The following is a 26,133-nucleotide window of genomic DNA, read 5'->3' as shown; positions in this document are numbered from 1 at the left end:
GGAGGGGATTGCGTGGATGTGGATGGGTGAAGGGAGTGAGGTTTGGGTGGTGTGATATAGGTGAGTAGGGGATGGGAATGGGAGATGGGAGATGGGAGATGAGAGATGGGGAATGGTAGTTTAGATGGGTGGATAGTTTGATGATTTGATGATGTTGTGTTTGGCGGAGATGGGAGCTACCTAGGTAATCTGTTCGGCCGGTATGTATGTATATGTCGATTTGAAAGCTATGTCTTGTGTTCAATGTTCAACTCGTTGTCAGCAATCCCCAGCAAATCTACAGCAAATCTATATCTATTGTAGCAAATACATTCCCAGTTCATTAGAGAGTGACACGTGATTATGATCGTCAGGAATGTCATATTGATACTGATCGTAATGAGTCTAGTTCTATGTAGTTTTGACAGACCGCTGGCGAATCATTATGGATACCTTTGCGGGACTAGGTACAGAGTAGGTAGATAAATGCAGTCTGAGTTGATCCCTTTGAAAATCCCATGTATGGATCTTCATTAGTCCCGGTTTGTTTGTTTGTTTCATGTCATCTCATCTTCTAGTCCTACCTTATGATAATATGCAAGAACTTTACTGGTTGAGAGGAAGACGGAGATGGATGGATTGGGATGACGATGCTGGGGTTATTGGCTGTGACGCGATGTTATAGGTTACCCCAGGTTCGTTTGAATCCTTTTTGAAAGAATCTAGGAGAGAGGAGAGAGGGGAGGGGCAACGAATTACAAGACAATAGAACGGTTTTCTTTGATTCGAGTCAAGGCCAAGGTCAAGGTCAGAAAGAGGTCAGAAGAGGTGCATTACTCCGCCACATGGTTGGTATGTATTGCCACCATCTAGAATCCCCAGAATGCAGATGGAAAAGAATAAAGTTCATCCATCGGTCGAAGATTTCGGGTTTAAAGAAGAAACCTTGTGGAAAGACAAGCTGGCGGGCCAAAAGAAGAAGAAGAAGAAGAAGAAGAAGAAGAAGAAGAAGAAGAAGAAGAAGAAGAAGAAGAAGAAGAAGAAGAAGAAGAAGAAGAAGAAGAAGAAGAAGAAGAAGAAGAAGAAGAAGAAGAAGCAGAAGCAGCAGCAGAAGATAATGGATGAACTGATTGATGGATGATGAATTGATAATAATGATATTAAGCCAAGAGAAATTAGTTCCAAATTTGGCTGCATCCCAAGACATTTGATTTCCTTAATTCATTATTCTTTTCTTCTGCATCGTCTCGTATCCATCGTATTAGTTTGCCGGTCTTCCAGTATCCCAAGTACATATATCGTATGGATATGTAAACAACAGCTCAGCCACGGTTTGATTCCATTCATTGTATTTTCCCCAACGACAGGACGGACAACCACCTGCAGTACCTACAACCAACAATCACTTTCGCTCAAACACTTGCAGAGTCGAATTGGATACCAGAAAGTCGAGTTACGATATCGTTATAAATATAATACACATCATCACATACACAGAACGACAACGATAGAAGGAAGTCTTTGTGTTTGTGTATTTCGAGTATTTGAGGGGACTGAAACGATATTTGAATACCCAGGTAGTCCTTTCGTCTCAATCCATCGACTAATCAATACAATCAACAATAAGAAAGGGAAAGAGGGTATTTGTTACAATTTACAATTTACAATTTACGATCTACAATTTGTTCTCCGAGAAGGATTGTATTAAATACTATCTACCTCTACCTACTACAGTCTGACAGAGTAGATCCGTCCAAACTCCCGTCTACTAGTTCAATTGCGGAAAAGGTTAATACTTTTTCTACTTACGAGTACAAACATTCACATTATTCACATCTACATCCACATCCACATCCACGCAAATCCTACGAAAACCTCATCACATCATCACATCATCACCACCACCACCACCACCACCACCACCACCACCTCGTTCTTTAAAACTATTATACGATCATAATTCGAGTCGCTCTTTTTGGTTTAAATCCTGTTCACAATAAAGAAGAAAGAATATAATACTTGAGACACTTCCGAGACTTTCCACAACTACGAGTTACGCATGAGATAATCAAGGGTACAACATTCTTTTACTTGGTCCTTTGCGATACGAGAGGAGCGGGTGGTGCTCTCATCAGGCTGTGCCCCAGTCCATTGCAACGGAAGATTGTGAGGACAACAGGTCAACAATTGTACACAACTATAGATCATGTACATATTGAGGAGTATTGTCGTACTGACGGCTTTATTTTCAAATTCAATATATGGTATGTCCAATCTCTCACACATAGATATTCAGTTGAGATCTCAAACACAAACAAAAATATGGCAACTTCTCCCGGCGAGCCAACAGCCTTAAAATATGGAGATAATCAAAAGCTAATGGATTAACCTTAAAGCACACTCTAATGAACGGAACCCTTTAACATATATTTCATATGTCGAGACTCCAGTAATTAGAACTCCGTCGCATCGAGTACATGCCTTGTCGAGTTTCGATGTCGAGTTTGGATTGCATGGAGGACAACAACGAGTAAAGCTGTCGCTGCAACCCAATCACGACGTTATTGCGGATGGTGCCACGATCACACATTTAGCTGCCGATGGAAGTGTAAGGACCTCAGAAACTATCGACAGGTCGGCGCATCGGGTATTCAAGGGGTCGACATGGCTACAGCATTACGATGGTGCGGATTGGACAAATGTGGGATGGGCGAGGATAATAGTGAAAAAGGACGGCGATGAACCTCTATTCGAAGGCGCATTTAGATTGGATGGAGATCATCACCATATCCAGACGAAGTCGAGCTTTATGTCTACGAGGCATGCATTGGATCCATCGCTGCCGGAAGAGGGAAAAGAATCCATGGTTGTGTGGAGGGATTCTGATATTGGAACTGGTTATACCGAAGATAATGAAGGACTCATGCACCCGGATTTGAGAAGAAGCGCTCGGGAAGACCCTTCATGTTCGGCGGATGGACTTAACTTCAACACGATGAATAACCCAATCAACAACTACGAGCCGATGGCGAGAAGGGAAGAGGGATTTTGGGGATCAATTTCGACTCGAGCCATATTTGGAAGGCAGCTCGATACACAATCAGGTGGAAACTCCGCAGGAGTTAACCTTGCTACCACTATTGGATCAACAGCCGGATGTCCTTCTACTCGAAGAGTCGCTCTCGTGGGAATAGCTACGGACTGTACATACACAGCCGCTTTCAACTCTACCGAAACGGCTCGAGAAAACGTCATCCAGGTTCTTAACTCTGCCTCGGTACAATATGAGGATAGTTTCAACATTACTCTGGGTTTGCAGAATCTTACCATCAGTGATGCTGCTTGTCCCGCTACTGCATCCTCTTCGGCTCCATGGAATGTGGGATGCAGTGATAGTGTTACGATTCAAGATCGATTGAATTTATTTTCTGCGTGGAGAGGTGAGCGTCAGGATACTAATGCTTATTGGACTTTGCTTAGTACTTGTGGTACCGGAAGTGTAAGTTTTCATTCTATTTTTACTAGACTGTTATTTGATGACGGAATATTTACGGAAAAGATGGATGAGACACACTGATCATTTACTAATCTCCTTTTAGGCTGTCGGTTTAGCTTGGCTTGGTCAAGCCTGTGTCACGGACGCACAGGTAGCCTCAACATCATCTGGTAATGAAACTGTCAGTGGTGCCAATGTCGTGGTTAGAACCAGTACCGAATGGCAAGTTCTTGCCCATGAAACTGGACACACATTCGGAGCTGTCCATGATTGTACATCATCAACTTGTAATGATGGTCAAACAGTCGCAGCACAACAATGTTGTCCCCTCAGTAGCTCAACTTGTGATGCTGGGGGAGCATATATCATGAACCCCAGCACTTCAAGTGGCATCACCCAATTTTCACCTTGTAGTATTGGAAACATTTGTTCGGCTATCGGCAGAAACGGTGTCAAAACCAGTTGTTTGACTGCAAATAGGGATATCACTATAATTACCGCAAGTCAATGTGGTAATGGAATTGTGGAATCAGGCGAAGATTGTGACTGTGGTGGAACTAGTGGGTGTGGGAGCAATAGTTGTTGTGACCCAACTACTTGCAAATTTACGACAAACTCGGTTTGTGATCCTAGCAATGAGGACTGTTGTACATCGACTTGTCAGTTTGCATCCAATGGTACAGTATGCCGCTCAAGTACCGGTGTCTGTGATCCACAAGAAGTTTGCAGTGGAACTGCTGCTACTTGTCCTGAGGATGCTACTGCTCCTGATGGTAAGATCCCGTAATGTTCTCGTTTTCAAATATAATACTAACTTGTAACAGGAACTTCTTGTGGCAATTCTTCCTCTTTGTCCTGTGCTTCAGGTCAATGTACTTCGCGTGATCTTCAATGCAAAACCATTATGGGATCATACACCACAGGTAACGATACATATGCCTGTTCCTCCTCCGGTTGTCAAATCTCCTGTGCTTCGCCTGAATTTGGCTCCAATGTCTGCTACTCCATGCAACAAAACTTCCTCGACGGAACATCCTGTCAAGGTGGTGGTAAATGTTCTAATGGTGATTGCAAGGGTGCATCAGTCGGCAAAGAAATCACTTCCTGGATTGATGAACATAAGAATCTCGTGATAGGTATCGCTTCTGCAGTCGGCGCTTTAGTCATCTTTGCAATACTCAGTTGCTGTATAGGCAGGATGAGAAGGAGAAAGGCAATTAGATTAGCAAAGGAAAGAGCGATTAATAACCCGCAAGGTTGGCCGCAAGGACCGAATATGTGGCAAGCTCCTCTGAGTGGTCCCAGAGGAGGGGGAGGAGCGGCGGCTCCTGGTGGAGGTACTTGGGTAGATGGAAGGTGGAGACAGGAACCACCTGGATGGCAACCAAGTGTTAGGTATGCTTGATTTGAAAGAGTTTATAGTTTATCTTTGGGTATGGGAAAGTGCATGGCATACATTCGTTATGCATTATATACATCATATGGTGTTTTGGATTGATTCTATGGGGGTCTTGGTATAGGTTCGATGGAACGAAATCAGACATGGCGTTTTCGGGTCTTGGGATTCTTGGGTATAAAGAGGACGGATGGCTTATGGTTCGGTATACTTATATATTAAATACCAGCATACAGCATTACTATGTTCATTTATTATGTTTACTTCTATACTTCTTTATTTAGTTACTTATTTATCTATTACATTGTGGTGGCAAAAGAAGAGAGCGGGGTGTGAGAGAGAGAGAGAGAGTGGGGGGGATGAATGAATGAATGAAATTGATTTGACCAATCGGACTTTTACCATTGTGAAATTTGAAATTTGAAATTTGAAACATACAATTTTGACGTCTAAAATCTGGAATTGTGAATTCTTTGGGGAATACTGAGGTTTGAGGTTTGGGAGGAGAGTGGTTGTTGGCTGTTGGCTGTTGACTGCTGGCTGCTGGTTTCTGGTGACTGGTGGAAGTGTTGAGCTTACAGATGGGACAATGGGATAATAGGTTTATAATTCAGGGAGAAGTTGAAATGCGTGAGAATTGAAGATGGGTGGGTGGGTTTGTAGGTGGATGGGTTGGTGGATATGGATATGGATATGGATATGGATATGTGATTGCAATTTTACTTGGACTTGAACTTGTGATGGTGATGGTGATGGTGATGGTGATGGTGATGGTGATGGTGATGGTGATGGTGATGGTGATGGTGATGGTGATGGTGATGGTGATGGTGATGGTGATGGTGATGGTGACGGTGATAAATTCTACGTGGATCTGTATAGTAAGTAGAAGGGTAGAAGGGTAGAAGGGTAGAAGGGTAGAAGGGTAGAAGGGTAGAAGGGTAGAAGGGTAGAAGGGTAGAAGAGCATACTAACATCGCCGAATTCAAACTAAGTCTTACATCAATACAACTAAATAATATTAACTCTTGTCTTCTCTCTTCTCCTTCTCTTCTCTCTTTTTTGATGTGCCCTGTTCTGTTCTGTTCTGCTCTGCACTACTATTTAATTCCAATTCCTATTCCTGTTCTATTCTATTCACTATTTCTAATCTTCTATCCTGCTTTTCTCTTTGGAAAAACTGGGAGAGGGAGAGGGAGGGAGAGAGAGGGAGAGGGGGAGAGAGGGGGAGAGGGAGAGAGGGAGATAGACATAGAACGAAGAGAAAAAATCCAAACAAAAATCTCGTAAATGGAGAAGAACCCCTGAGAGGAGAGAAGAGCAGAGATGAAAAGGAGGAATGAACAAAATGAAACAAATAACTGACAAACAAAAATCGAAAAAACTAGGGCGAGTATAAGATGTAAGAGATAAGATATGAGATATAAGAAAAGAAAAGAGAGAGAGAGAGTACAAGGAAGAGCAAGAGAAAGAGGAAGAGAAACATAAAGCGAACAATGAGATTAATTACATTACAGTATACCTACCTACCTTGAAGATAAGAATGTTCATCTACCTACCTAGACAATACCATTCATTCAACCATTACATATTACATATTCGCACTTATCCATTTGTAAAGAAAAGATTCTCTCTCTCTCTCTATCCATCCTATCAATGTGCACCACAACCCAAAAGGAAAAAGAAGAGGGAGAAAGAAACAGTTCATGGAAATCATTCATTGAATAAGGGTCTAAATAGTGTGGACCTATGTATTGATCATTGCAATCCTTTCCTATCCATTTAGATACTGTAGAATATTAGGAAAACGTCCTGTAAACGCCAATCCTACCTAGATAATGCCCATCCACCTCCATGGTATGCAATTATTGATTGTACATTTTATCTTATTTTGTGTATAGTTCTTTTGTTTTTGCTTTTCTTCTTGCTTTGATATTTCCCTAGTCGTTGCCAATCTAGTGTAAGGAACACTTTTCTTTGATCTTCCTTGGGACAAACTGGATCAAATGACATCGATATATGTCGCTGGTTCTGGTTCGGGAATCAAAAGACATGCCTCTTAAAAACGGAGAGGGTGGAAAAGCCCAATTATATCCATCGTCATGAAAAGTAAACCAGAGACTCATTTCTTCATGACAAACTTCTAATACCCTCTCGTCAACCATGAACAGATACCCTCTACCACCCACTTTGACCATTTTGGCCATATGGAGTAGCACTATAAGGAGTAGCTGCACCACCCGCACCACCCCAAGCATTACCCCCACCATATGGCGTAGCATAGCCCGGGTCTTGCCAACCGTGGCCATTCATACCAACGTCTGGACTTTGAGGCGCATCATATCCACCACCATTAGCCTGGCCATCTCCCTCGGTAAGATCCTGAAGGACTGCAGCCAACTTCTGTTGCATGACTTTGATGCCTTGCTGAATAATTGCATCGGGCTCTAAGTTGCCAATTGATTCGACTTCGAAGTAAAAGTTATTGGGAACGGCATCGTAATCAAAGGGGGCGCCTTCTTGGGCTGGCTCTTCCCAATCCGCATATTTACTCTTGGGCCTGTGGTGGCTATGTAAGCATAATTTCTTGGTCCCACTAAAGGATCATTTACATACCATTCCTTTGCAGCATCATGTTCATACCACAAATCGATATGCTTCAATTTGTTGTGTGGATCATATTCAAAGCCGACGGCAGCTGTAGGTGCCCATTTCGCATGTTCCTTCGCAATACCCTTCAATGCTATACATTTCATGCGCAACTCCTGTCCCTTTCTCAATTTGGCAATGACTGGTCCGAGTCCATCTGGATCCGTGATGACAGGATTTCCAACCCATTTGTTAGCTCGTTGAGGATCAACCACCAAATCGCGAGCATAAACTTTCATGATTTCATCACCCGTACATCTTGCGTGGAGAGTAAGTGTAACACTGCAAAGCTCGCAGTTTCCTTCGCAATCGCAATCTCTCGTGTAGATAACATCATCACAATTTTTCGAGTTTAATGGGATAAGACCAAGTCGATGCGCGATGAATTCATCTGCTAGGACTGATGTATTGGCTTCGATTTGGACTCGATCGATAGCGATTGTTGGCACTTCCGAGAGAATTGTTCGACGGAGCGAGTTTGCAAAGGAGAGGTCTACGTTGGATAATTCAAAGTCGACGTGATGTGAGCCAGCCTATGATATCATGCGCATGAGCTTCCAAAGCATTAAATTCAGCTATAGAAATGTGGAGTATACCTCTGTGATCTTGACTTGAGGTCCTGAGGACTCTTGGTCCATTACCATAGGATCGTAATCCATATTGGGCGACTTGACAAAGAAATTTGCTGATGGGCGAATTGCTTGGTCTGGCCTTGCGGAGGAATGAAATCCGGAGAACGCGAGGAGACAACCTAACCCCTTAGGCTGAACTTGATTCTAACTCCAAATAATTTCCTGAATAGTCTGAGCCAAGGGTGATAATGAATTTGAAATGACTGTGGGTATGCTGCAAGGCTGAAGTATCTGGTGATGAAATTTAGGTTCTGCAATGACAATACGAAAGATACTGCGGTTGATAGAGGCTGAAGGAACATCCATCCCTTGTCTCGGAGAATTGGGGGAAGAGTTTACCCGAGCCTCGTTTGAATGTTGATTACATAATCGTACAACCGCTTCGGTCGTACGCCAAAAGGTGGATAGGAGGCTGTGCTGCGTAGAAGGTAGAAGGGCCAGAACATGAGATCAACTCGGACAAGACCTTGTGGCAATGGTACGAAGGAAAAGACTGACTATTGAGAATATTATATGATGATGCGTAAATCCTAACTACGCCTCGAGAGACCTGCTGAAATATTGAAAACGGTCTTACGTAGAGTCTTGAGAATTTCCCATGACGGCTCTATGATTCTTTGTCATTTCTCGTCTGCAAGCGGGTGCGTAAGAAGAAGGCTGAGTATTATCTAGAGGGGGATGTTGGGGGATGTTTGTTGCAAAGAGGCCTACGTGATTCTAACCTGCAAATCATTTTGAACTTGATTGGAGTAGACAGATGAAACTCTTTACATTTGTAACCTTAATGATTCACAACCCGCCATGCCGTTGTTTTTCAGGATTCAAGTCAGTCTTTGATTGTCATGATGATATGAGTGGACCAATAAAACTAAAGCTTATATTATGGAGGAACTATCGCTGCGCCCTCAACGAGAGATATGAAGACGAAACTCTAGGAAAGGATACAGACTGGGCGAGCTGGGCAATCGAGGACCAATCTCACAAGTCGCAATCTCGTACATGCTTCCATCTAATCCCCGTCGCCAATCTGGGCTTTGTCGTTGGGCCATCTCCAAGATGATGAATTGGATCTAGGCGGTTAAGTTTTGGGCGACGAAGTGGAACCGTTTTCTACTGAAGATTCGAATTTCGTGTACAGAGTACGCAAGAGCCACTAGGTAGAAGATGCGAAGGCAGTGTTCTAATGCTTTCTAGGGTTGACAGGTCGCCATGGTATGAAGTCCTTCGTACTCGAAGATCCCAAGAAGGACACGACCAAGACCCCACAATATGGAAATCAAAACAATCTTAAGACATGGACAACAAGTCGATCTAAGCTTCCCATGAGGGCTGCAAGTTGTAAGTTGTAACTTGTTTGGTGTTTTCAGTGGGTTTGGTATCTCCTGGCATTGATGGCATGGATAGGTATGGAAGGGTTCCTTCTTTTGGCAAATCATTCCCCATTCCCATTCTTGCATTTGCGCAATGTTGAGGCTCAGCATTGGAGCATTTGAGCCTTTGAGCATTGATCCATGGTCGATCGATCATCCATCATGCAGCAAATAATGAACCGGATGATATCGTAGATATCTGGCACTGTAGTCTGTAGTCTGTAGGTTATTACTCTGGAGTCTGTACGATAGGTAATTTCTGAATCACTATCACTATCACGTAGCATTACATAGCCGTGACATCCAAGCGACCTAGAAATCTCCTAGAAATCTCGTACTGTATGCACCTAGGTAAGCGTACATAACACATTAACATAACCATGAATATAACACAGTGTGATAAAGTCTTGGAATTATTTGACAATCTCTCTGCCGGATATTCCGCTTTCTCAAGGGTCTTTTCTTCACCTCCTTCTCACCTCCCTCTCACCTCCCTCTCACCTCCCTCTCACCTCCCTCTCACCTCCCTCTCACCTCCCTCTCACCTCCCTCTCACCTCCCCCTCCCATTGAAAACGAAGGAAGAAACACGGATGAAATTCTGGAGACTTGGCTAGATTGGTCATGATGTTTCGCAGTTGCGTCGGACGCGTTGATGGAAGCGCTTAATGAGTATTCCGTATGAGATATCAAAATCAGACTCGGATCAAGTGGCTGGGAAAGCTGGAATAAGAAAGTCTTGACTAATGCCATCGTGATTGAACCGCGTATTCTATTTTCTCTTGTATCAGAGACACCGAACGACAAGACAACTTGATAAGAAACATGGTTACATCGTGCATGACAAGACATTGCTCATTCACGGCTTTCTCGTGTGTGTGAATTTCGTACCTTCGTACCTTCGCACTCCCACTCAACTCCGTATCTACCCAGCCAGCGAGCCAGATAGGACTAATTAACTAGGACGCAAGTGAAAACCTGCTAATCCATCCATCCACACTAAAACTTTGTTTTGCTGCTGCGCCGCTGCGCCATCATTCGCCTCCACGCAAACAAGTCAAGAGGACCCTTGCCAGGCCGGGACCACCACTTTTAATGTCCGGAAACTACTAGATACAGATTACACATTATCAAGCTCCAGTTCTTTTACAAGCAAGTACAAAGACAATTAAAAGCCCTCTTCGTTCTCTGGAAAATAACTCTTCTCTATCCAGCTTTCAATCAAGAAATAAATACATCTACCTACCTACCTCTCTATTCGCAAGAAACTGCAAGTCCTTCTTGAAAAGGGTAAACTAAACGACATATAAGAAACTCGCCTATCAAAACGCTCTTCTTCCTTCACCGAAACTCATACATCTACATTTATTTCACTACAACTACAACCACAATCACAATCAAAACACCACAATTCAATCACAGATTATAATCATGTCATCTCCAACTTCCCCAACTGGAAGTACTCTTTCTTCACGCAGAGGTTCCCACAAATCGCTTTCCCTCGATCTCTCCAATCTCCCCCCTCTCTCACAACCCACACCTCCCTCCAACACCCTCCTCATAACGAATCTCAAAGACAGCGAGATCTTCCGCGCAGACAACCTCCAATCCATCAAAGAACTCATCAACACCTCGGCCCCCATCCATTCCTGGGCCCCATTAAAATCCTTCTCCCGCATCATCGTCTCCTTCTTCTCCGAAGAATCTGCCATCCGCATCCGCCAAATCCTCGACGGCGAAGAAATCATGGGCGAGCGCATGCGCGTCTACTTCGGCCAACCGACCTCCATCTCCCCAAAAGACACGCATCTCAATCTCCCCGACGCCGGAAAACTTTTCTTCATCTCTCCCCCTCCCTCTCCTCCCCACGGCTGGGAAATGAAAATGGAAGACGCCCCCAATAAGCAAGTGCACGCCGAAGATCTCGCCGAAGCCCTCGCGAAATTGCATCATCGTCCCACGACCGATTTGCCCGCGAGTCCCATGAGCGATAATGGCGAGTCGTTGAAAAATGGTCGGGGAAGAAGCGCGAGCACAACTACCATCTATGATCCCCAGGCTCATGGACATAGTCCCAACCTTCCTGCGATCGCGGTTGAGGATACCACGGGCGAGGATTGGGGCGTGTCTCCCCTGGACATGGAGAAGCCGATCTTGGCGCATACTGCTAGGCCGCCGGTTGAGTTGATGGAGTTTTAGATGCGAGTGGCTGTGCGGAGAGATGTGTATATGATATGATGGTAGTCTGATTTGGAGAATTTTGGAGAGGGCATCTTTTTTTTGGTCGGCTTTGGGCATTTCAGTGGCGTTCGCTTGGGGTTGAAGCAAAAAGATTACTCTCATTGTGTTTGGTTGTTTTCTTAGGCATTGCGAGGAGTTGAGAAGCCGGGCGTGGCGTTACATGAGATAGTAAATGCTACGGCATACGGCGCGTTTGTATGATACATGAGAGGAGCGGAATTAGTTTAGGATCTAGAGAGAAGATCCATGATGATAGTCATGCGAAATACAAAAATATTCTACTAAACAACGTTCTCAAAAGTGCTCTGCATTTCATTGCTAGATTGTGACGCAAAGTTGTAATGCGATGCTTCCCGCTACTGTGTACAGGAAGAAAGCAATAATGATACAAGATATTACAAAATAACAGTTCATGATTTCCCTTCCTCTGTACTCCTTCCTCATCGCCACAACCAAAGCACACCCCTTCCCATCGCCACCACGCCCATCACCAAACCCCTCATTCCCTTCCACACTAGCCAACTTCCCACTCCCACTCCCACAACCGCCAATCCGACAGCCTTTAGATTTCTCACCTCCACACTTCCCTTATTCTTCTCCTGTACATACTCCCCCAACTCCGTTTTCGTGCTAAATTCCGGCACGTACTGCATTTCGAAGCCCGTCTCCCCTGCAATCCCCACCGTTGGACTATGTATTACCATTGGCAAGACTCTTCTCAGAAAGACGATTTGTTTGCGATCGAGATGGTTGATGCTGCGGTAGAGATAGCTAATTGTCATGTGAAAGATGCATTGGCCGGCTACGAGAATATAGTAGTATAGAGGAGGGTTACCGAGGCCGAGGGCATCGGAGAGTAAGTGGCCGTTCAGCCAGCGAGCGTTGGCTTCGAGGAAGGCGCGGGAGGGGTAGGCTGGGGCTTGGTTTTGAAGGGAGAGGATGATGTTTTGAGCGAGGATTTGGGAGGTAGGGGAAGGGTTGATTTCAGTTAGGAGGAGAGATTCCATAATGGTTTTTGCGGAGGTGGGGGTTTCGAAGAAGGAAGTTGGGGTGCCGAGATAGTGGGCGACGAGACGCCAGAGAGCAACGTAGTCGGTTATTTCTTGGGGGCGGAGAAAGATGCCTTGACGGGGTAGAGAGAGCCAGACTAGAGTCGTGGAGAAGGTGCCGATGGTTGCTATGCTGTCAAGATCATTGATGGGGATGCCATGGTCTGTGATGGAGTAGTAGGAGGGCCTTTCTTTGGCTAGGGTTAGAATGCGGCGGCGGACGGCGGCATGGAGCAGACGGACTTTTATGGAGGATATGTGACCTGTGCCACCGGGTTTGATAGCTTCAAGGGATTGAGTTACTTGAAGAAGGAGCTGGGTCGTTTCGAACATTCTTCTTCTGGCTGACTATTAATGAATTAGATGAGAGGGGAGAAACATGATAGACATAGAGGATGTTTGAAATTTAGGACCGAATTAGAGAGTATGCTTTTGAAAGGACTTCTACCAATAGCGATTTCCGAACTTTTCCTAGTAGAAACATGAAAGTCCAAGCAATGCAATGTAATTCAATGTATCGTATTTACCTTTGCAGAAAAGCCACCAGTCCTAGCTAAAACCTCTGTAACTCTAGCTGCGCCCATTCCACCGAGTAACGACTGATATGCTAACTTTAGAATATTGAATCAGTATCTGCATTACACGAACGAGTGCAGGTAACATACTCCAGTCAATACAGCTCCTCCATATCTATAAAACACTTCCTGACCTCTTTCGATTTGTTCCCAATCCTAAATCTAGCTTGAGCAAAGTCACCAGTATCAAGGCCACTAAACCACTCACAACCCAATCCGGTATTGTATTGACTTCATTCCATAGTTCTCCGAGTTTTTCATCTTCGGAAGCATGATCTTTCAACAAGACATACAGATCTCTCTTGGGTTTTTCCTCGCCTTCCTTTCCCTTCGGAATTGTACTTTGATTTCTGGGAAGTTCTCCCGATGTGGGTGGCGATATTTTGTCCAAACGATTTAAGCATTCTTCAGCCAGAACATCATATGAAAACTTCAAGGGATGCATTTGCTCTTCTGTGAAATGATCAGGAGTCCATTGAAAGGTATATCCCCAGGCGTGGCGAGTATTTTCATCATTTCGACGAAAAGGATTAGGTAAAGCCATGTAAATGTCAAGACAAGAAAGAATGAAGAGAGACTAGAAATTTATTGAACAATGAAGACAAAAAACGAAGCTATTCTTTTGCAAAACACTTGTGAAATAGGTAGTTGAAAAGTCTTTTGGATTTACCGGAAGTATAAATGAGAATTAGATCCACAAACGCCTCACTCTAATCCATTCACCTACGGATAAAGACGACATCGACATCATAGATATTTTGACAAGTACGCTATTTGCGTATTTAAAAGCTTCCAGGTTACTCATTACCTAGGTAGTCTAAAAAGCAGCAAACCATCCCCTGACTGGTGAATATGAAAGAAACACATATAAGACGATTGTTGATAGACTGTATATCAACAGTCAAGATGTATCAAAATTCGTTGATGATCACCTGGCAGTTTTAACGGAAATCAATGACGAGACTCACTTGGGTCGATGAAAGAAGTGAATGCGCGGATACCGTTGATGTTCGGATCAAGTGATGGTTGGACTGGGACTGGACTGGACTGGCTGGCAAATTGATCGACCCGGATAAGCACCTCGATAAGAAATCCCAGTCAAATTCCTAGCGAAGATTTTCTTTTCCATCATCCTAATGTTTCCTGTTGCCCGTCTATAAACTCACATTGTTTTCCATCGAAGAATGTAAATAGTCATGTCTTGTTCTTGTACAACAAAAACTCTTCGATTGTTTATTCGCCATGTAGCCCACGTTGACCTGGCTGCATCAAGCACTTCCACCCACCATCGTCCGCAAAGAATTAACATTCGAAGGTTCAATGCTCCCTCATTCTCATATCCATCTCCTTCATACTCGAGAGCATATTCGTCGGCGTATTCATCTCAACATATCAGAAGTAGAGATGAAGATGCCTCTGTCGAAAATCAAGAAGAAACCTCATCTGCGACAGAAGGGCACAAGAGTACTACACAAAATGAAATTGACTATCTAGATGACTTGTTCATGGAAATTACGCCAGAATCGATAGATGCCCTGGCTGCGGAGACACGATCTGAGTTGGCAGATTTTCAATCAAGAGGATCCAAGGAATCAAGATTACCATGGAAAGCCGAGGGAGCAGAGGAGTCGATTCAACCAACAGAAATGATGGAGGAGTCGTGGGTCCAGAGAGAACCGATAGACATATTCTCAAAACCGTTGAAGAGGGCAAGGTGGATTACAGATGAGGAAAAAACCAGGTTTAGAAGCATCAAAATCAACAACGCAGTATCACATTCCCCACCAGCCAGCACATCGAAACGAAACATGGTGGATGATGGTTGGGTACCTCCGAAGCGCCAAACTTGGATGGAACAAAAAGCAGCATTGAAGGAAAAATTCCCTGAAGGTTGGAAGCCGATGAAGAGATTGTCGCCGGAAGCGCAGGCAGGGATTCGAGCATTGCATGCTCAATACCCTGAGCAATATTCAACGGCTGCATTGGCCGATCATTTTCAGATATCTGCAGAAGCAATCCGGAGAATACTGAGAAGTACATGGGTACCGAAGCCAGAAGAGGAAGCCGACCGCGAGAGAAGATGGTTTCAAAGAGGGAAGAACATATGGGGTAAATATGCTGAATTGGGAGTAAAACCACCCCGGAAATGGAGAGAGGAGGGTATAGGTAGGGGTAAGCCGGAGTGGAAAAAGAGAGCAGCTCCTGTCCTTACGACTAGTCGACCTGGGAACTCGGAACCTCGAAGGCCAGCGACTATCAGTCTCGATGATGAAATGGAGGATAGGATATTTTGAGCATTTAATTGTTCTCGAATGTGTATAATGACAATGTACGAATATGAACAAACCCACTTGTAGAAACGGGGCCATATATTGATCGACAATTTTTAATTGCCCTGCTCCCATCCTATTGATATTGGATTCGACGTATGTCTGGGTAGACTAATATTACTCAATCTTAAAGGTCACGAGGGTCTTTGGCACCGGTGGACATTATCTGATAGAATGGCTGTTGCTTCCTGTCAGACATGCTCACTCCTCTCTCTTGTCTATCATCGGTAGGTCATCTGTGTGCCATGTAAGTACGACGGACATCAATCAACGATACTCGAACACATACGTGACACGGCTTGTTGATCTTTGGATGTAGAGAGCGACTCAAGACCGACTCAAGAACGAACAGCTGGAGGGCATCTAGCCATCTAGCTACATGGATAGTTTGATAATTTGATAGCTATCAAATTGTCAATGACCATTAAGATACGGTTCAGTCAATTTGTTGGCAAACAAACCTAAAATGGACCAATAACATGCGGGCAACATTCTGGAAAGATGCCAATTGGTGGTGGAGTTCCTCGAGTCGATCCATTCCCGAGCCTTCCCCTGATTAACACGGCCCTGTAAACAAGGGCAAAGGGTCAAACACAGACCTCGACTTGCTGCTTTGGGTCAAATTCCAGTGCATCAAGACCGTAGACACCGTAGACACCGTATATTAAGATTCCCCAGTAAATTATTCTGTGCATGTCACGATAGGATAGGGCAAAAGAAGAAAAGATAGGGAAAACAAACAGGTGGTTTGGGCTGCCACTTTGTGTTTCTGATATTCATATTGATATTGATATTCATATTCATATTCATATTCATATTCATATTCATATTCACATTCACATTCACATTCTAGCTTCAAATCTTGAATCTTGGATTTCCTTACTGCTCGTCCTCCTCGTCGTCGTACTAAAATCACCGTAACAAAGTTGATCAATGTTTTGAGGACTTCTTTTTAAAGTTCCTTCTTTCTTCCCCTCCCTCCTCCCCCTTCCCCTCCCACTCTCACTCTCACTCTCGCTCTTTTTCCGGATCTGATCTGATCTGATCTGATCTAATCGGTGTGTAAAGAAAATCACGATAGGAAAATTCAACGAGCTAATCAACGTCATAATCCCTAGGTAGTTTTTGATTTTCTCTTCTTCATGATACCCAATTTTCTTTCGAGGCGCACAAAACTCAATTCATTTCCTAAATCTTTAGAAAGGTTGAAGCACCAAATCATCATCCACAAACACTGGACGAGGCTGGAGAAGAAGAGAGCTTCGATCACTGCATTTCTATCATCCCGGTGTGTGTTTGGTTTCATGAACCGTCGATAATGGCTTCGACACCCATCAATTCAAGGACCTTCGCTGCGAACACAAAACCTGGTTTAAAAGCTAGTCCTTCTCCATTTCCACGAACCCCGCGACCCTCGAATAAAAACAGGAATCCCTACGAGTTAGGATTATCGTTGAAGAAAATAATTGGAACTACAGTTTCTTCTCCACCATGTTTCGACTGTCTTTCGACGTCTCGGATATTTGCATACACAGCTGGGGCCGCGGTAGTGGTTGTTGATATTGATGATGAGGGGAAACACTCCCAACGTTTTTACCGGGCTTCTCCAACAGCCGTCGCCGCCAACACAAGTAATGTAGCTCTAGGTGGACCTTTAACACCTGCCAACAACGCCAATGATGGCAGAAACGGAAAAGGGTTTCGAGATGCTGCAATTCCATATGCACCATCCACAGCACATACGAGTTTGGAATCAGGTGACTCTTCATCAAAGACATGGTCAAGCAGGGAAAGGATCAAAGCGGCTACATGTGTGTCGATGAGTTCTGATGGTCGATTTTTGGCTGTGGGCGAGGTAAGCAGGTTTGTACGGATATTTGTGTATTGGCTGATAAGGATATAGACAGGATACGCCCCGAGAGTTTTAATATTTTCTTTGCAAGACAGTTCTTCAGATACACCGCTCGCCATTCTTACCGAGCATACATATGGTGTCGCCGCCATATCATTCAGTCCTGATGGCAAATATCTTGCCAGCTTAGGTAATGTTAACGATGGATTTCTTCACGTTTGGTCCATAAATCCAAAGAATGGAACAGCAAAGCTACATTCCAGCAACAAATGTACTAGTTTCATCAAGCAAATGTTGTGGCTGGGAGGGAACGTAGTTACTGTGGGAACTCGCCATATAAAGGTATGGAGAGTCGAAGATGGCCGATGTCCCTCACCAAAACAAAAATTTGCACTTGACGGTACACCATTACCGCTGCCAGTACAACAAGCGCTCAAAACTCTCACTGGCCGAAACTGTTTACTCGGACCATTAGTAGATGCGACTTTCACATGCGTGGCTTCTTTGTCTGATCACAGGGCCATTGTTTGCTCGGAAAAGGGAGACGTTTGCCTCCTAGACAGCACAGAAGGCCAAAAATTGATCAAAGTTTTGACCACCGGATTTCCAGTCACATGTATAGCTATTGAAATGGAGACTCGGCAGGTAAGGATAGGAGGTCGTAATGGTAAAGTCAAAACGGTATCCTTGGACACACTTCTAGCTCCATCTACTCCTCCATTATCACCCCTCCCGTCAGATGAATCTAATGACGAGGTCGACCCTGGCCATCTGTGTGCTATGGGCTACGCTGGAGGTAATTTCGTTACGATTGATTCTAGACATACGATTGAGATTTGGGGGAAAGACGACGAGGACGCTGATCATGGGTTCCAAAACACACTTCAACCCGCTCATGGCGATGCAGTAATGGGTGTGCAACTCTTACCCGAAATCAATCAGATGGGAGCAGCATTCCTTACCTGGTCGGTCAATGGTAGTCTTGCCTTTTGGGACTTGCATGGCAACAGCAAAGGTTCGATTACAATCGGCATAGATCAAGTGTCTATAGAAGAAGAAGCCGCCAACTCATGTCAGGTCGTGAGAATATCAAAGGACGCCTTGTTCCTGGTTTCTGGAGATAAGTACGGAGTTTTGAAAATATTAGATCCATCCACGGGTGCATGCACTTTTGAGACACGTGCTCATTCTACCGAGATCCAAGATATTACCATTTATGAGGATGATACATCAACCATGATAGCTTCATGTAGTCGAGATCGGACCATTCAATTGTTCCGTCTCGTCTCAGATAAGTGGGAACTGGTACAAACTTTAGACGAACATACTGCTGGCGTATGCGGTTTGTTCTTCGCCGAGAATGGCGAGAAACTCATATCTTGTGGAATGGATAGAACGATCCACATCCGGCAACTTGTAAAAAAGGAGGTAGCAGAAGGAAACGCGCTAGCTGCTGTCCCAGTCCGTATTATCACCTTGAAAGCTGCGCCCGTCTCGATGACGCCCTGTCTCGGTCCTCAAGTAGGTAATATTGTGGTGTCTTTATTGGATCGCACTGTAGCTACATATGAAATAGCTACTGGACGCCTTGTCAACTCATTTCGAGCAACAGACTATGATGGAGCAGACGCTGTCGCTCTGGACTCTCTTGTGATGGGTACACCTAGTGTACTTTCTGGCAAACCTAGCACAGTTCTCGCTGGTGTCTCGACTACCGATAAGTCTGTTCGTATCTATGATTGGAGTACTGGATCTTTCCTAGATCGCGAATGGGGGCATACTACTTCCGTATCAGGTGTTGCACTTCTGGAGAACATTGATTCGTCTTCTAGAGTGTTGATAAGCACAGGGCTGGATGGCACAATCATGATGTGGGATATTGCTTCTAATGTCACCGCCTACTCACAGAATCAGCCTGAGTCAAACGACGGTACCCAAGATGAGACACCACCAAAAGATCCACCAACCTCGCGCCCGCCATTGAGAAGGGTATTATCGAAAGCTGAACTTGCTGAGTTTCAACGAGCGTCACCAACAGCTACTCCTCCTGGGTCGTCTTCGCCACCTAGAGTGATCAAACGTAAGACCTCGAAATACGGCTTGACGAATCAGAACCCTACCTTATCAATTCCATCTGTGCAAGCTGTGCCATCTAAACATTTCGCATCTGCATCAGACGATACAGGACGTAGATCGTATCCAAGGAACAGATCTCGGAGTCCAAACAGTCCTCAAACAAGAGAGGTCAGACGTCCTTCGACGGCGTCGGTAGACTTGCGGGGCCGAGGCAAAAGTTCAAGCAGTGGCATAACTGAATCCGGATCACTTAACATGGCGACAGAGCAAGCTTGTCGAACACTTAGAGCGTACCGAAGAAAGCTCTTATCTACTGAAACTATAGATGAAGAGTGTCTAAAGGAGCTAGACCAGGAGTTGCGACTAACCTCGGTAGTACTGGGGGACAGAAGCCAAAAGTCTAGAACGATAAGTGAGACAGTTTTAGCAGGAATACTTGACCAATATTCCGACAGACTGGTTTCCATGTTCGACGAGAAGTTAAGATTAAGTCAATTGGGCTCAAACAGACTGGTAGAATCTCCTACCGAGATGGTCGAACGCCCAAGAACGGCTGACAGATCCAGTGAAGATGGAGAGTTTCTTGATTGTCATTGATTGTGTGTTTCGTTTGTTCTACTGCATCGATTTTGAAGGCGTATGGAATACCTTACTCTTTTTGGAAGTGTTGCAGGCGTTTGAAAGGAAACACTCTTTGCATTGGGGTCATCGTTTGCATGGCACAAGGTTCTATTCTACTTTAGGGCGTCCGCATAAGCTTAGGGTGGGATAAAAATTAAGCTGCAACTTATTCCTTGACGCATATGGCTGAGGAGTTTTCAAAAAGAAGGGAGAGTATAGGCATTAGAATTAGGGAGGAATGGGAAAATGGCCTGTTTGGAGTAATTAACTTCGTGGAAAACAATATATCAAGGACTGCGAATCAGTCATTTTGTCCATCATGCATTTTTCATCCGTCGAGATCTAATTGCCATACTGTATACTGAACGCTTGACCGATTACTAAATCCATCAATCAAATGCGAGACTAACGGATAGCCTCATATAATCCTGCAAATAACCGGAGTTCACCAAACACCTGCAGACTTCAAACTCTAGGAGAGGCTGCAGATGGATGATCAATCAATCAGGAATATCCATCAGCCTTATGTATCTTCACGTGATTTGGTTGATTCGGACCCACCGCTTACCTAGTAATTCCCAGTCGCGTTTACATGTGCAGCCAGCCTTCCGCGAAATTATTCTCAGAAATTCATCTTCAAGCTTTAAGAATAATTGATTTTGTGCCAATCACCATCGATTTTGTTCCACCTTGTAATATTGGAGAAGAAGTTTAATATTTATATTTGATCAAATATTTCACGTATTTGATACCAATAACTACTACCTATATCTGACTGCATTTAAATCGCGAATATGGTAAACCTCAGCGATGTTAAGGGAAATTCCCGCGACAATCGAACTTCTACGCATACACATATCAAAGGTCTTGGACTTCGAAATGATGGCTCTGCTGAGAAGCAAGCGGGTGGATTTGTTGGCCAAACTTCAGCTCGAGAGGTGGGTTGGTATGCATGATGGATGATAAAACTTTAACTAATATATCCTGGTTTAGGCTTGTGGTGTGGTTGTCGACTTAATTCGTTCCAAAAAAATGGCTGGCCGAGCTATTTTACTTGCAGGAGGACCTGGGACAGGAAAGACAGCTCTCGCTCTAGCTATCAGTCAAGAGCTTGGAACAAAAGTACCATTCTGCCCCATCGTCGCAAGCGAAGTATACTCGACGGAAGTCAAGAAAACAGAGGCGCTCATGGAAAACTTTCGACGAGCCATTGGTCTGAAAGTTCGCGAAACGAAGGAGGTTTACGAGGGCGAGGTTACAGAATTAACACCAGAGGAAGCTGAAAATCCATTGGGAAGCTATGGAAAGACTATCAGCACACTGTTGATTGGATTGAAGAGCGCCAAGGGCCAAAAGAAGTTAAGATTGGATCCAAGCATCTACGAAGCTATACAGAAAGAAAAAGTTACAGTTGGAGATGTTATTTATATCGAAGCCAATACCGGAGCCTGTAAACGTGTTGGCAGATCGGATGCGTATGCGACCGAATTCGACCTGGAAGCGGAGGAGTATGTGCCAATACCAAAGGGAGAAGTTAACAAGAAGAAGGAGATAGTACAGGACGTTACTTTACATGATCTCGATATTGCGAACTCCAGACCTCAAGGTGGACAAGACATAATGAGTATGATGGGCCAGTTGATGAAACCAAAGATGACAGAAATTACGGAGAAATTAAGAGCGGAAATTAATAAGGTGGTCAACAAATACATTGATCAAGGAGTGGCAGAGCTTGTTCCAGGTGTGCTTTTTATTGATGAGGTATGTGTCAAAGCCTTCAATACGCCTTCCGGTTCTTGATCATTAACAAATTATAGGTTCACATGCTCGATCTCGAATGCTTCACATATCTGAATCGTGCTCTCGAATCAACGATTTCTCCAATCGTAATTCTCGCTTCCAACCGTGGCATGTGTACCATTCGCGGCAGTGAAGATTTGATCTCAGCACATGGAATTCCTTCTGATCTTTTGGCTCGTCTTTTAATCATTCCTACAAATGCTTACGAGGCGGATGAAATCAAGAGAATTCTTCGTATTCGAGTCACAGTTGAAGGTTTAGCCATAACTGAAGCTGCATTAGACAAACTCACAGAACATGGTTCAAGAATTAGTTTGAGATATGCATTGCAGCTTCTCACACCATCTAGTATTTTAGCGCGAGTAAGCGGACGCAATCAAATTGATGTCCAGGATGTAGGGGAGTGCGAAGATTTATTCATTGATGCACGGAGGAGTGCAGCTATTATGAACGGTGAAGCTGGTAATGGGTTCATTTCATAAACAACATCCGCTGCGGCTGATGCAGTTAATCGACTGGTGTGAGAAGTTGATTGGCGTGGTCACATCATTAGTGCATTTGCGGGAGTAGTTCACTGGTGTAACTATCAGTGTAACCTGAGAACAGGGGTTTATCTAGAGCTCGTCGCTTGCTTTTGGCGTCTAAAGGGGGTGTCCAAGGTTTCATGGTTCTGTTTGCGGATATTATGTAGTATCTCCCCCAAAAAATCTAATTGGGATTACATTCCTCACACCTCTCCAAAATTGGTAAAAAAAGCATTCCAATTAGGTCTCATTTAGTAAGCATGAAATTATTCTACCCGTTACCAAGCATTTTCTTAATTTTGATTTTCTATTTCTTGGGATTTACTGGGAGTGAACATTGGTAACGGAGCTCACTAAAGACAAAGGAAAACGCATGCGAAACTGCAGCTGTGCAGTCTTCCCGAGACAACAAAGACACCAACACTTTGCCATAATGCCTAGAATGCCTAGAATGGACAGAATGTCACAACTAGAAGTTGATTATGGATGAATTGAGTTATGATAGAATTGTCCTTTTCTTTATCCAGTCGCAATGCATACAAAGCATTTCGTCACCATCAAGAAGGCCATTCTACCCTTCTATTCTTTCCTCTTTATTTTCCTTTCTATCTATTATACTCTGAAGTTCCCACTTGATATCTACTTCAAAAACTTGAGCTTTTCCTCATCTCGTTTGAAATCAAAAATCATGTCAATTGTGGCAGAAGTACGCAGAACCAACGGCAATGTTGATAGAGATGCTCCTCGATCTCCCGTTAGTATCTCAACAGATTCTAGTAGGAGGAATTCGTTGAGACCAATTCTCCCAGAGAAACATTCAGAGCCTCCAACTCCCGTTTCACCTCCACCTTCCGACCGTTTGTCAAGAAAACGAGCAGCATCACTCGATACTGAAAGTGCGAGTGCGAGCCAACCACGAATCGGAGATCTTGCATTGAATAGTGCGAGCACAAGCAATAGCATTGGGGGCCCTTCCCCTATTTCTGATACGCCAGTCACGGAACAAGTGTGTCTTTGTCAACCAGACCCAAAGATACCACGACCTCGAAACGGTGCGTGACCTAAAACTTTTCTTTGACAATGATGATTGACAATAATCGTATGATTGGTTATTGAGAATGGCTGCGAGAGACCCTATGTTTACCCTAGCCTTTGTTTATTGAGATGGGATTCTTTGTCACCGCTACAGAATCGAGAAGCTAACAATTTCCCTTTGTAGCATTTATCCTTTACCGTCAACATTATCAGGCACAAGTCGTCGCCCAGCATCCCGGTCTTGCAAATCCCGAAATATCAAAGATTATTGGAGAACAGTGGCGCGAGCAGGCACCCAATGTAAAAGAGGAATGGAAAAGACTCGCTGAAGTAAATAACATAGTAGTCGCCCGTGATCATAGGCCATGCTAATTCTGTGGTACCTAGGAAGAAAAGCAACGTCATCAAAGACAATATCCTAATTATCGTTACCAGCCGCGCAGAGCAGGGAAGACGGTCGGTAATCGTCCACTGACTTCAACATCGGACGATCCCATTCGGTGTCCGAGATGTAACGGACGCTACATCTCAACGCCAAGTACACCGTTGACACCCTTCACGCCGGCTTTTGGAGCTGCCATTCCTCGCAACGATAGAATTCTTCCGCCATTCAGCTCAAACAATCAGGCCCAGAAGTCCCAACAGTCTCAGTATCAACCCCAGCTCGGCGAGCTCGAAAGGCCCCGCTATCTAGCTCAAATGCCCGGCAGCGGTAGAGTAGACTCTCCACGTATAGGTCCACCTCCCCAACAAATGGTTAGGCGACACCCATACCCTCAACCCCTCCATACCCATCATGAACAGGATCAGGATATCGAGATGCAATCTGCCTCCCCAGATTTCAAGCGTCGACGTTTCACCAACGATCCGAGGGTCTATCCACAACCATCTCCGATGGTATATTCAACCCCTCAACAAGGTTTCGCCCGCAACCAACAAATCCCAATGTCAGCGGGTCCCTTCCGGAATCCTCCTCAGCCTCTTCCAGGTCCAAGATCGGGCGCAATGGGCCCACCACAATCGGCTCCAATGCGTAGCACACATATGCAACAGAGCATGACACCCACTTACCGCAATCGGACCCCGACATTCGACGAATCTCTCCGTTTGCCTCCTCTCCAAACCCAACTTCCCACCACCGCCCCTACATCCGCTCATCGTCCTACCGACCGCGACCTCCGGAGCGAGAGTAGAGAGTCCCAAGCTCGTAGTGTTGAGGCCATGGTCATGACAATTCCCTTCTGGAATAAGTTAAATATCCTTTCGAAGATTTCACCGCCATTAGCGGCGCCGGGCCCAACGAGTCCTGCGCAGGAGATTAGAGGCGCGGTGATTGCTGTGGAGGGGATGGAAACGGGATTGATTAGGGAGGTGGGAGATTTTATTCGTGGACATCTAGAAAAAGATGCTAATTGTGTGGTTCGGACTTGGATGACGGGATCCGATGCTCGTCCAGAATCGGGGGATACAGCCGCGGATGAAGATGCGGATACTGAGATGCGGGACATCTCGGGTGTGCGAGTGACAAGAGAGAAAGGAAAGGAGAGAATCAAGGGAAAGGAGGAGAATAAACATGAGATGGTGATGGATATGAAAGATCTCCAGGAAAAAGAAGAGGCTTCTGATCCTTTCGTCGAATATCTTTCGACGATTTGTCAATGGCATCGTAATTCATTACAGATTACGAAGTTCATCACGACGGTTCCTCCTTCTTCTCCTCGCAGGGATACCTCTACTGCTTCTTCGACTCCTCAATCGTCAGAAGCATCGCAGTCGTCTACTCCGCATAAAAAAACACCGATAGCTCTTATACCGCATGGATATTCTCTTACCTTGTCAGATGCGTATTCATTGAAATTGCCGATAAATGATAGTTATGCCCCGATCGATCATTGGCAGTGGATGGCTACGCTCTGGAGAGGAATAGTAGGCGCGGATCTTACGGTGTTTGTGAAGGGGGTAGGAAGGGAGGAGATGGAACGGTCTGGAGGGGTGGAGTGGATGGTTGGAAGAGGAATTGTGGTGAGAGTCTTGGTTTCGGAGAAGGTGGGCAGAGAGGGGAGTTTACCGGGGGATAGAGAAGGTTTGAGGAAAGGCAGTACGAGTACAGTTGGTAGTGGGGGTGGAGAGAGAGAAAAAGAAGGAAGTGGAGGAAAGGAAAAGGAAAAAGAAAAAATTAAAGGGAAGATGGATGAGAAGACACGTCGGCGTTTAGGATTTGAAGTCGGCGAGTGGGTGAGAGGAATTGATGGGGGTTGGGGACGAAGTTGATGCTTCTGATCCTGTGTGTCGGGGAAGTTTATACCCATTGATTCATAAAAAGATATGTTTGGAAGTGAGTGAGTGAGTGGGTGGATAAAGGATCGGTGTAGTCGGGGTGTACAATCAATTCTTCTCTTTGCATAATTTTATTCTCTTTCACATCCATCAGTATTGATATCTGTTTGGGCATTTAGTTTTACTTTCTTCTTATGTTACTTTACTTCTATTGTATGTTCTTTTTTTCCATTTA

The 26,133-nt window shown here is 44.5% G+C and overlaps 9 protein-coding genes across 9 annotated transcripts; 7 read left to right on the top strand and 2 right to left on the bottom strand.

Annotated features, from left to right (window-relative positions):
* Positions 1–574: 574 nt before the first annotated feature.
* Positions 575–1,120, top strand: EAE98_003427 (uncharacterized protein; the record flags this gene model as incomplete). The annotated part of the gene is made up of 3 exons (XM_038951047.1): positions 575–637; positions 706–831; positions 869–1,120. 3 exons carry the CDS (start codon positions 575–577, stop codon positions 1,118–1,120), a joined length of 441 nt encoding a protein of 146 aa, XP_038812511.1.
* A 1,065-nt stretch (positions 1,121–2,185) lies between these two features.
* EAE98_003426 (uncharacterized protein) lies at positions 2,186–4,880 on the top strand (the record flags this gene model as incomplete). Its single annotated transcript, XM_038951046.1, has 4 exons — positions 2,186–2,243; positions 2,376–3,478; positions 3,579–4,248; positions 4,300–4,880. The coding sequence occupies 4 exons, from the start codon at positions 2,186–2,188 to the stop codon at positions 4,878–4,880; spliced, it is 2,412 nt and encodes an 803-aa protein (XP_038812510.1).
* Positions 4,881–6,574: 1,694 nt separating this feature from the next.
* Positions 6,575–8,444, bottom strand: EAE98_003425 (uncharacterized protein). The gene is made up of 3 exons (XM_038951045.1): positions 8,114–8,444; positions 7,485–8,050; positions 6,575–7,428 (listed from the first exon to the last, which is right to left on the bottom strand). Exons 1-3 carry the CDS (start codon positions 8,174–8,176, stop codon positions 7,047–7,049), a joined length of 1,011 nt encoding a protein of 336 aa, XP_038812509.1. The 5' UTR covers positions 8,177–8,444; the 3' UTR covers positions 6,575–7,046.
* A 2,505-nt stretch (positions 8,445–10,949) lies between these two features.
* On the top strand, positions 10,950–11,717 carry EAE98_003424 (uncharacterized protein; the record flags this gene model as incomplete). Its single annotated transcript, XM_038951044.1, has 1 exon — positions 10,950–11,717. The coding sequence occupies one exon, from the start codon at positions 10,950–10,952 to the stop codon at positions 11,715–11,717; it is 768 nt and encodes a 255-aa protein (XP_038812508.1).
* Positions 11,718–12,199: 482 nt separating this feature from the next.
* EAE98_003423 (uncharacterized protein) lies at positions 12,200–13,927 on the bottom strand (the record flags this gene model as incomplete). The annotated part of the gene is made up of 4 exons (XM_038951043.1): positions 12,200–13,156; positions 13,336–13,419; positions 13,474–13,539; positions 13,592–13,927. 4 exons carry the CDS (start codon positions 13,925–13,927, stop codon positions 12,200–12,202), a joined length of 1,443 nt encoding a protein of 480 aa, XP_038812507.1.
* A 652-nt stretch (positions 13,928–14,579) lies between these two features.
* Positions 14,580–15,677, top strand: EAE98_003422 (uncharacterized protein; the record flags this gene model as incomplete). Its single annotated transcript, XM_038951042.1, has 1 exon — positions 14,580–15,677. One exon carries the CDS (start codon positions 14,580–14,582, stop codon positions 15,675–15,677), a length of 1,098 nt encoding a protein of 365 aa, XP_038812506.1.
* Positions 15,678–16,499: 822 nt separating this feature from the next.
* EAE98_003421 (uncharacterized protein) lies at positions 16,500–20,733 on the top strand. Its single transcript, XM_038951041.1, has 3 exons — positions 16,500–16,771; positions 16,832–17,568; positions 17,617–20,733. The coding sequence occupies exons 2-3, from the start codon at positions 17,032–17,034 to the stop codon at positions 20,236–20,238; spliced, it is 3,159 nt and encodes a 1,052-aa protein (XP_038812505.1). The 5' UTR covers positions 16,500–16,771; positions 16,832–17,031; the 3' UTR covers positions 20,239–20,733.
* Positions 20,734–21,056: 323 nt separating this feature from the next.
* On the top strand, positions 21,057–22,544 carry EAE98_003420 (uncharacterized protein; the record flags this gene model as incomplete). The annotated part of the gene is made up of 3 exons (XM_038951040.1): positions 21,057–21,200; positions 21,256–22,023; positions 22,080–22,544. The coding sequence occupies 3 exons, from the start codon at positions 21,057–21,059 to the stop codon at positions 22,542–22,544; spliced, it is 1,377 nt and encodes a 458-aa protein (XP_038812504.1).
* A 730-nt stretch (positions 22,545–23,274) lies between these two features.
* On the top strand, positions 23,275–25,892 carry EAE98_003419 (uncharacterized protein; the record flags this gene model as incomplete). The annotated part of the gene is made up of 3 exons (XM_038951039.1): positions 23,275–23,638; positions 23,806–23,951; positions 24,009–25,892. 3 exons carry the CDS (start codon positions 23,275–23,277, stop codon positions 25,890–25,892), a joined length of 2,394 nt encoding a protein of 797 aa, XP_038812503.1.
* Between the last annotated feature and the right edge of the window lie 241 nt (positions 25,893–26,133).

The sequence above is a fragment of the Botrytis deweyae genome, assembly GCF_014898535.1.
Source record: "Botrytis deweyae strain B1 chromosome Unknown BDEW_006, whole genome shotgun sequence".
In the NCBI taxonomy this organism is placed as follows: Eukaryota; Fungi; Ascomycota; class Leotiomycetes; order Helotiales; family Sclerotiniaceae; genus Botrytis; species Botrytis deweyae.
The sequence above is the reverse complement of the archived record's forward strand: the minus strand, read 5'-3'. Positions and strand labels throughout refer to the sequence as shown.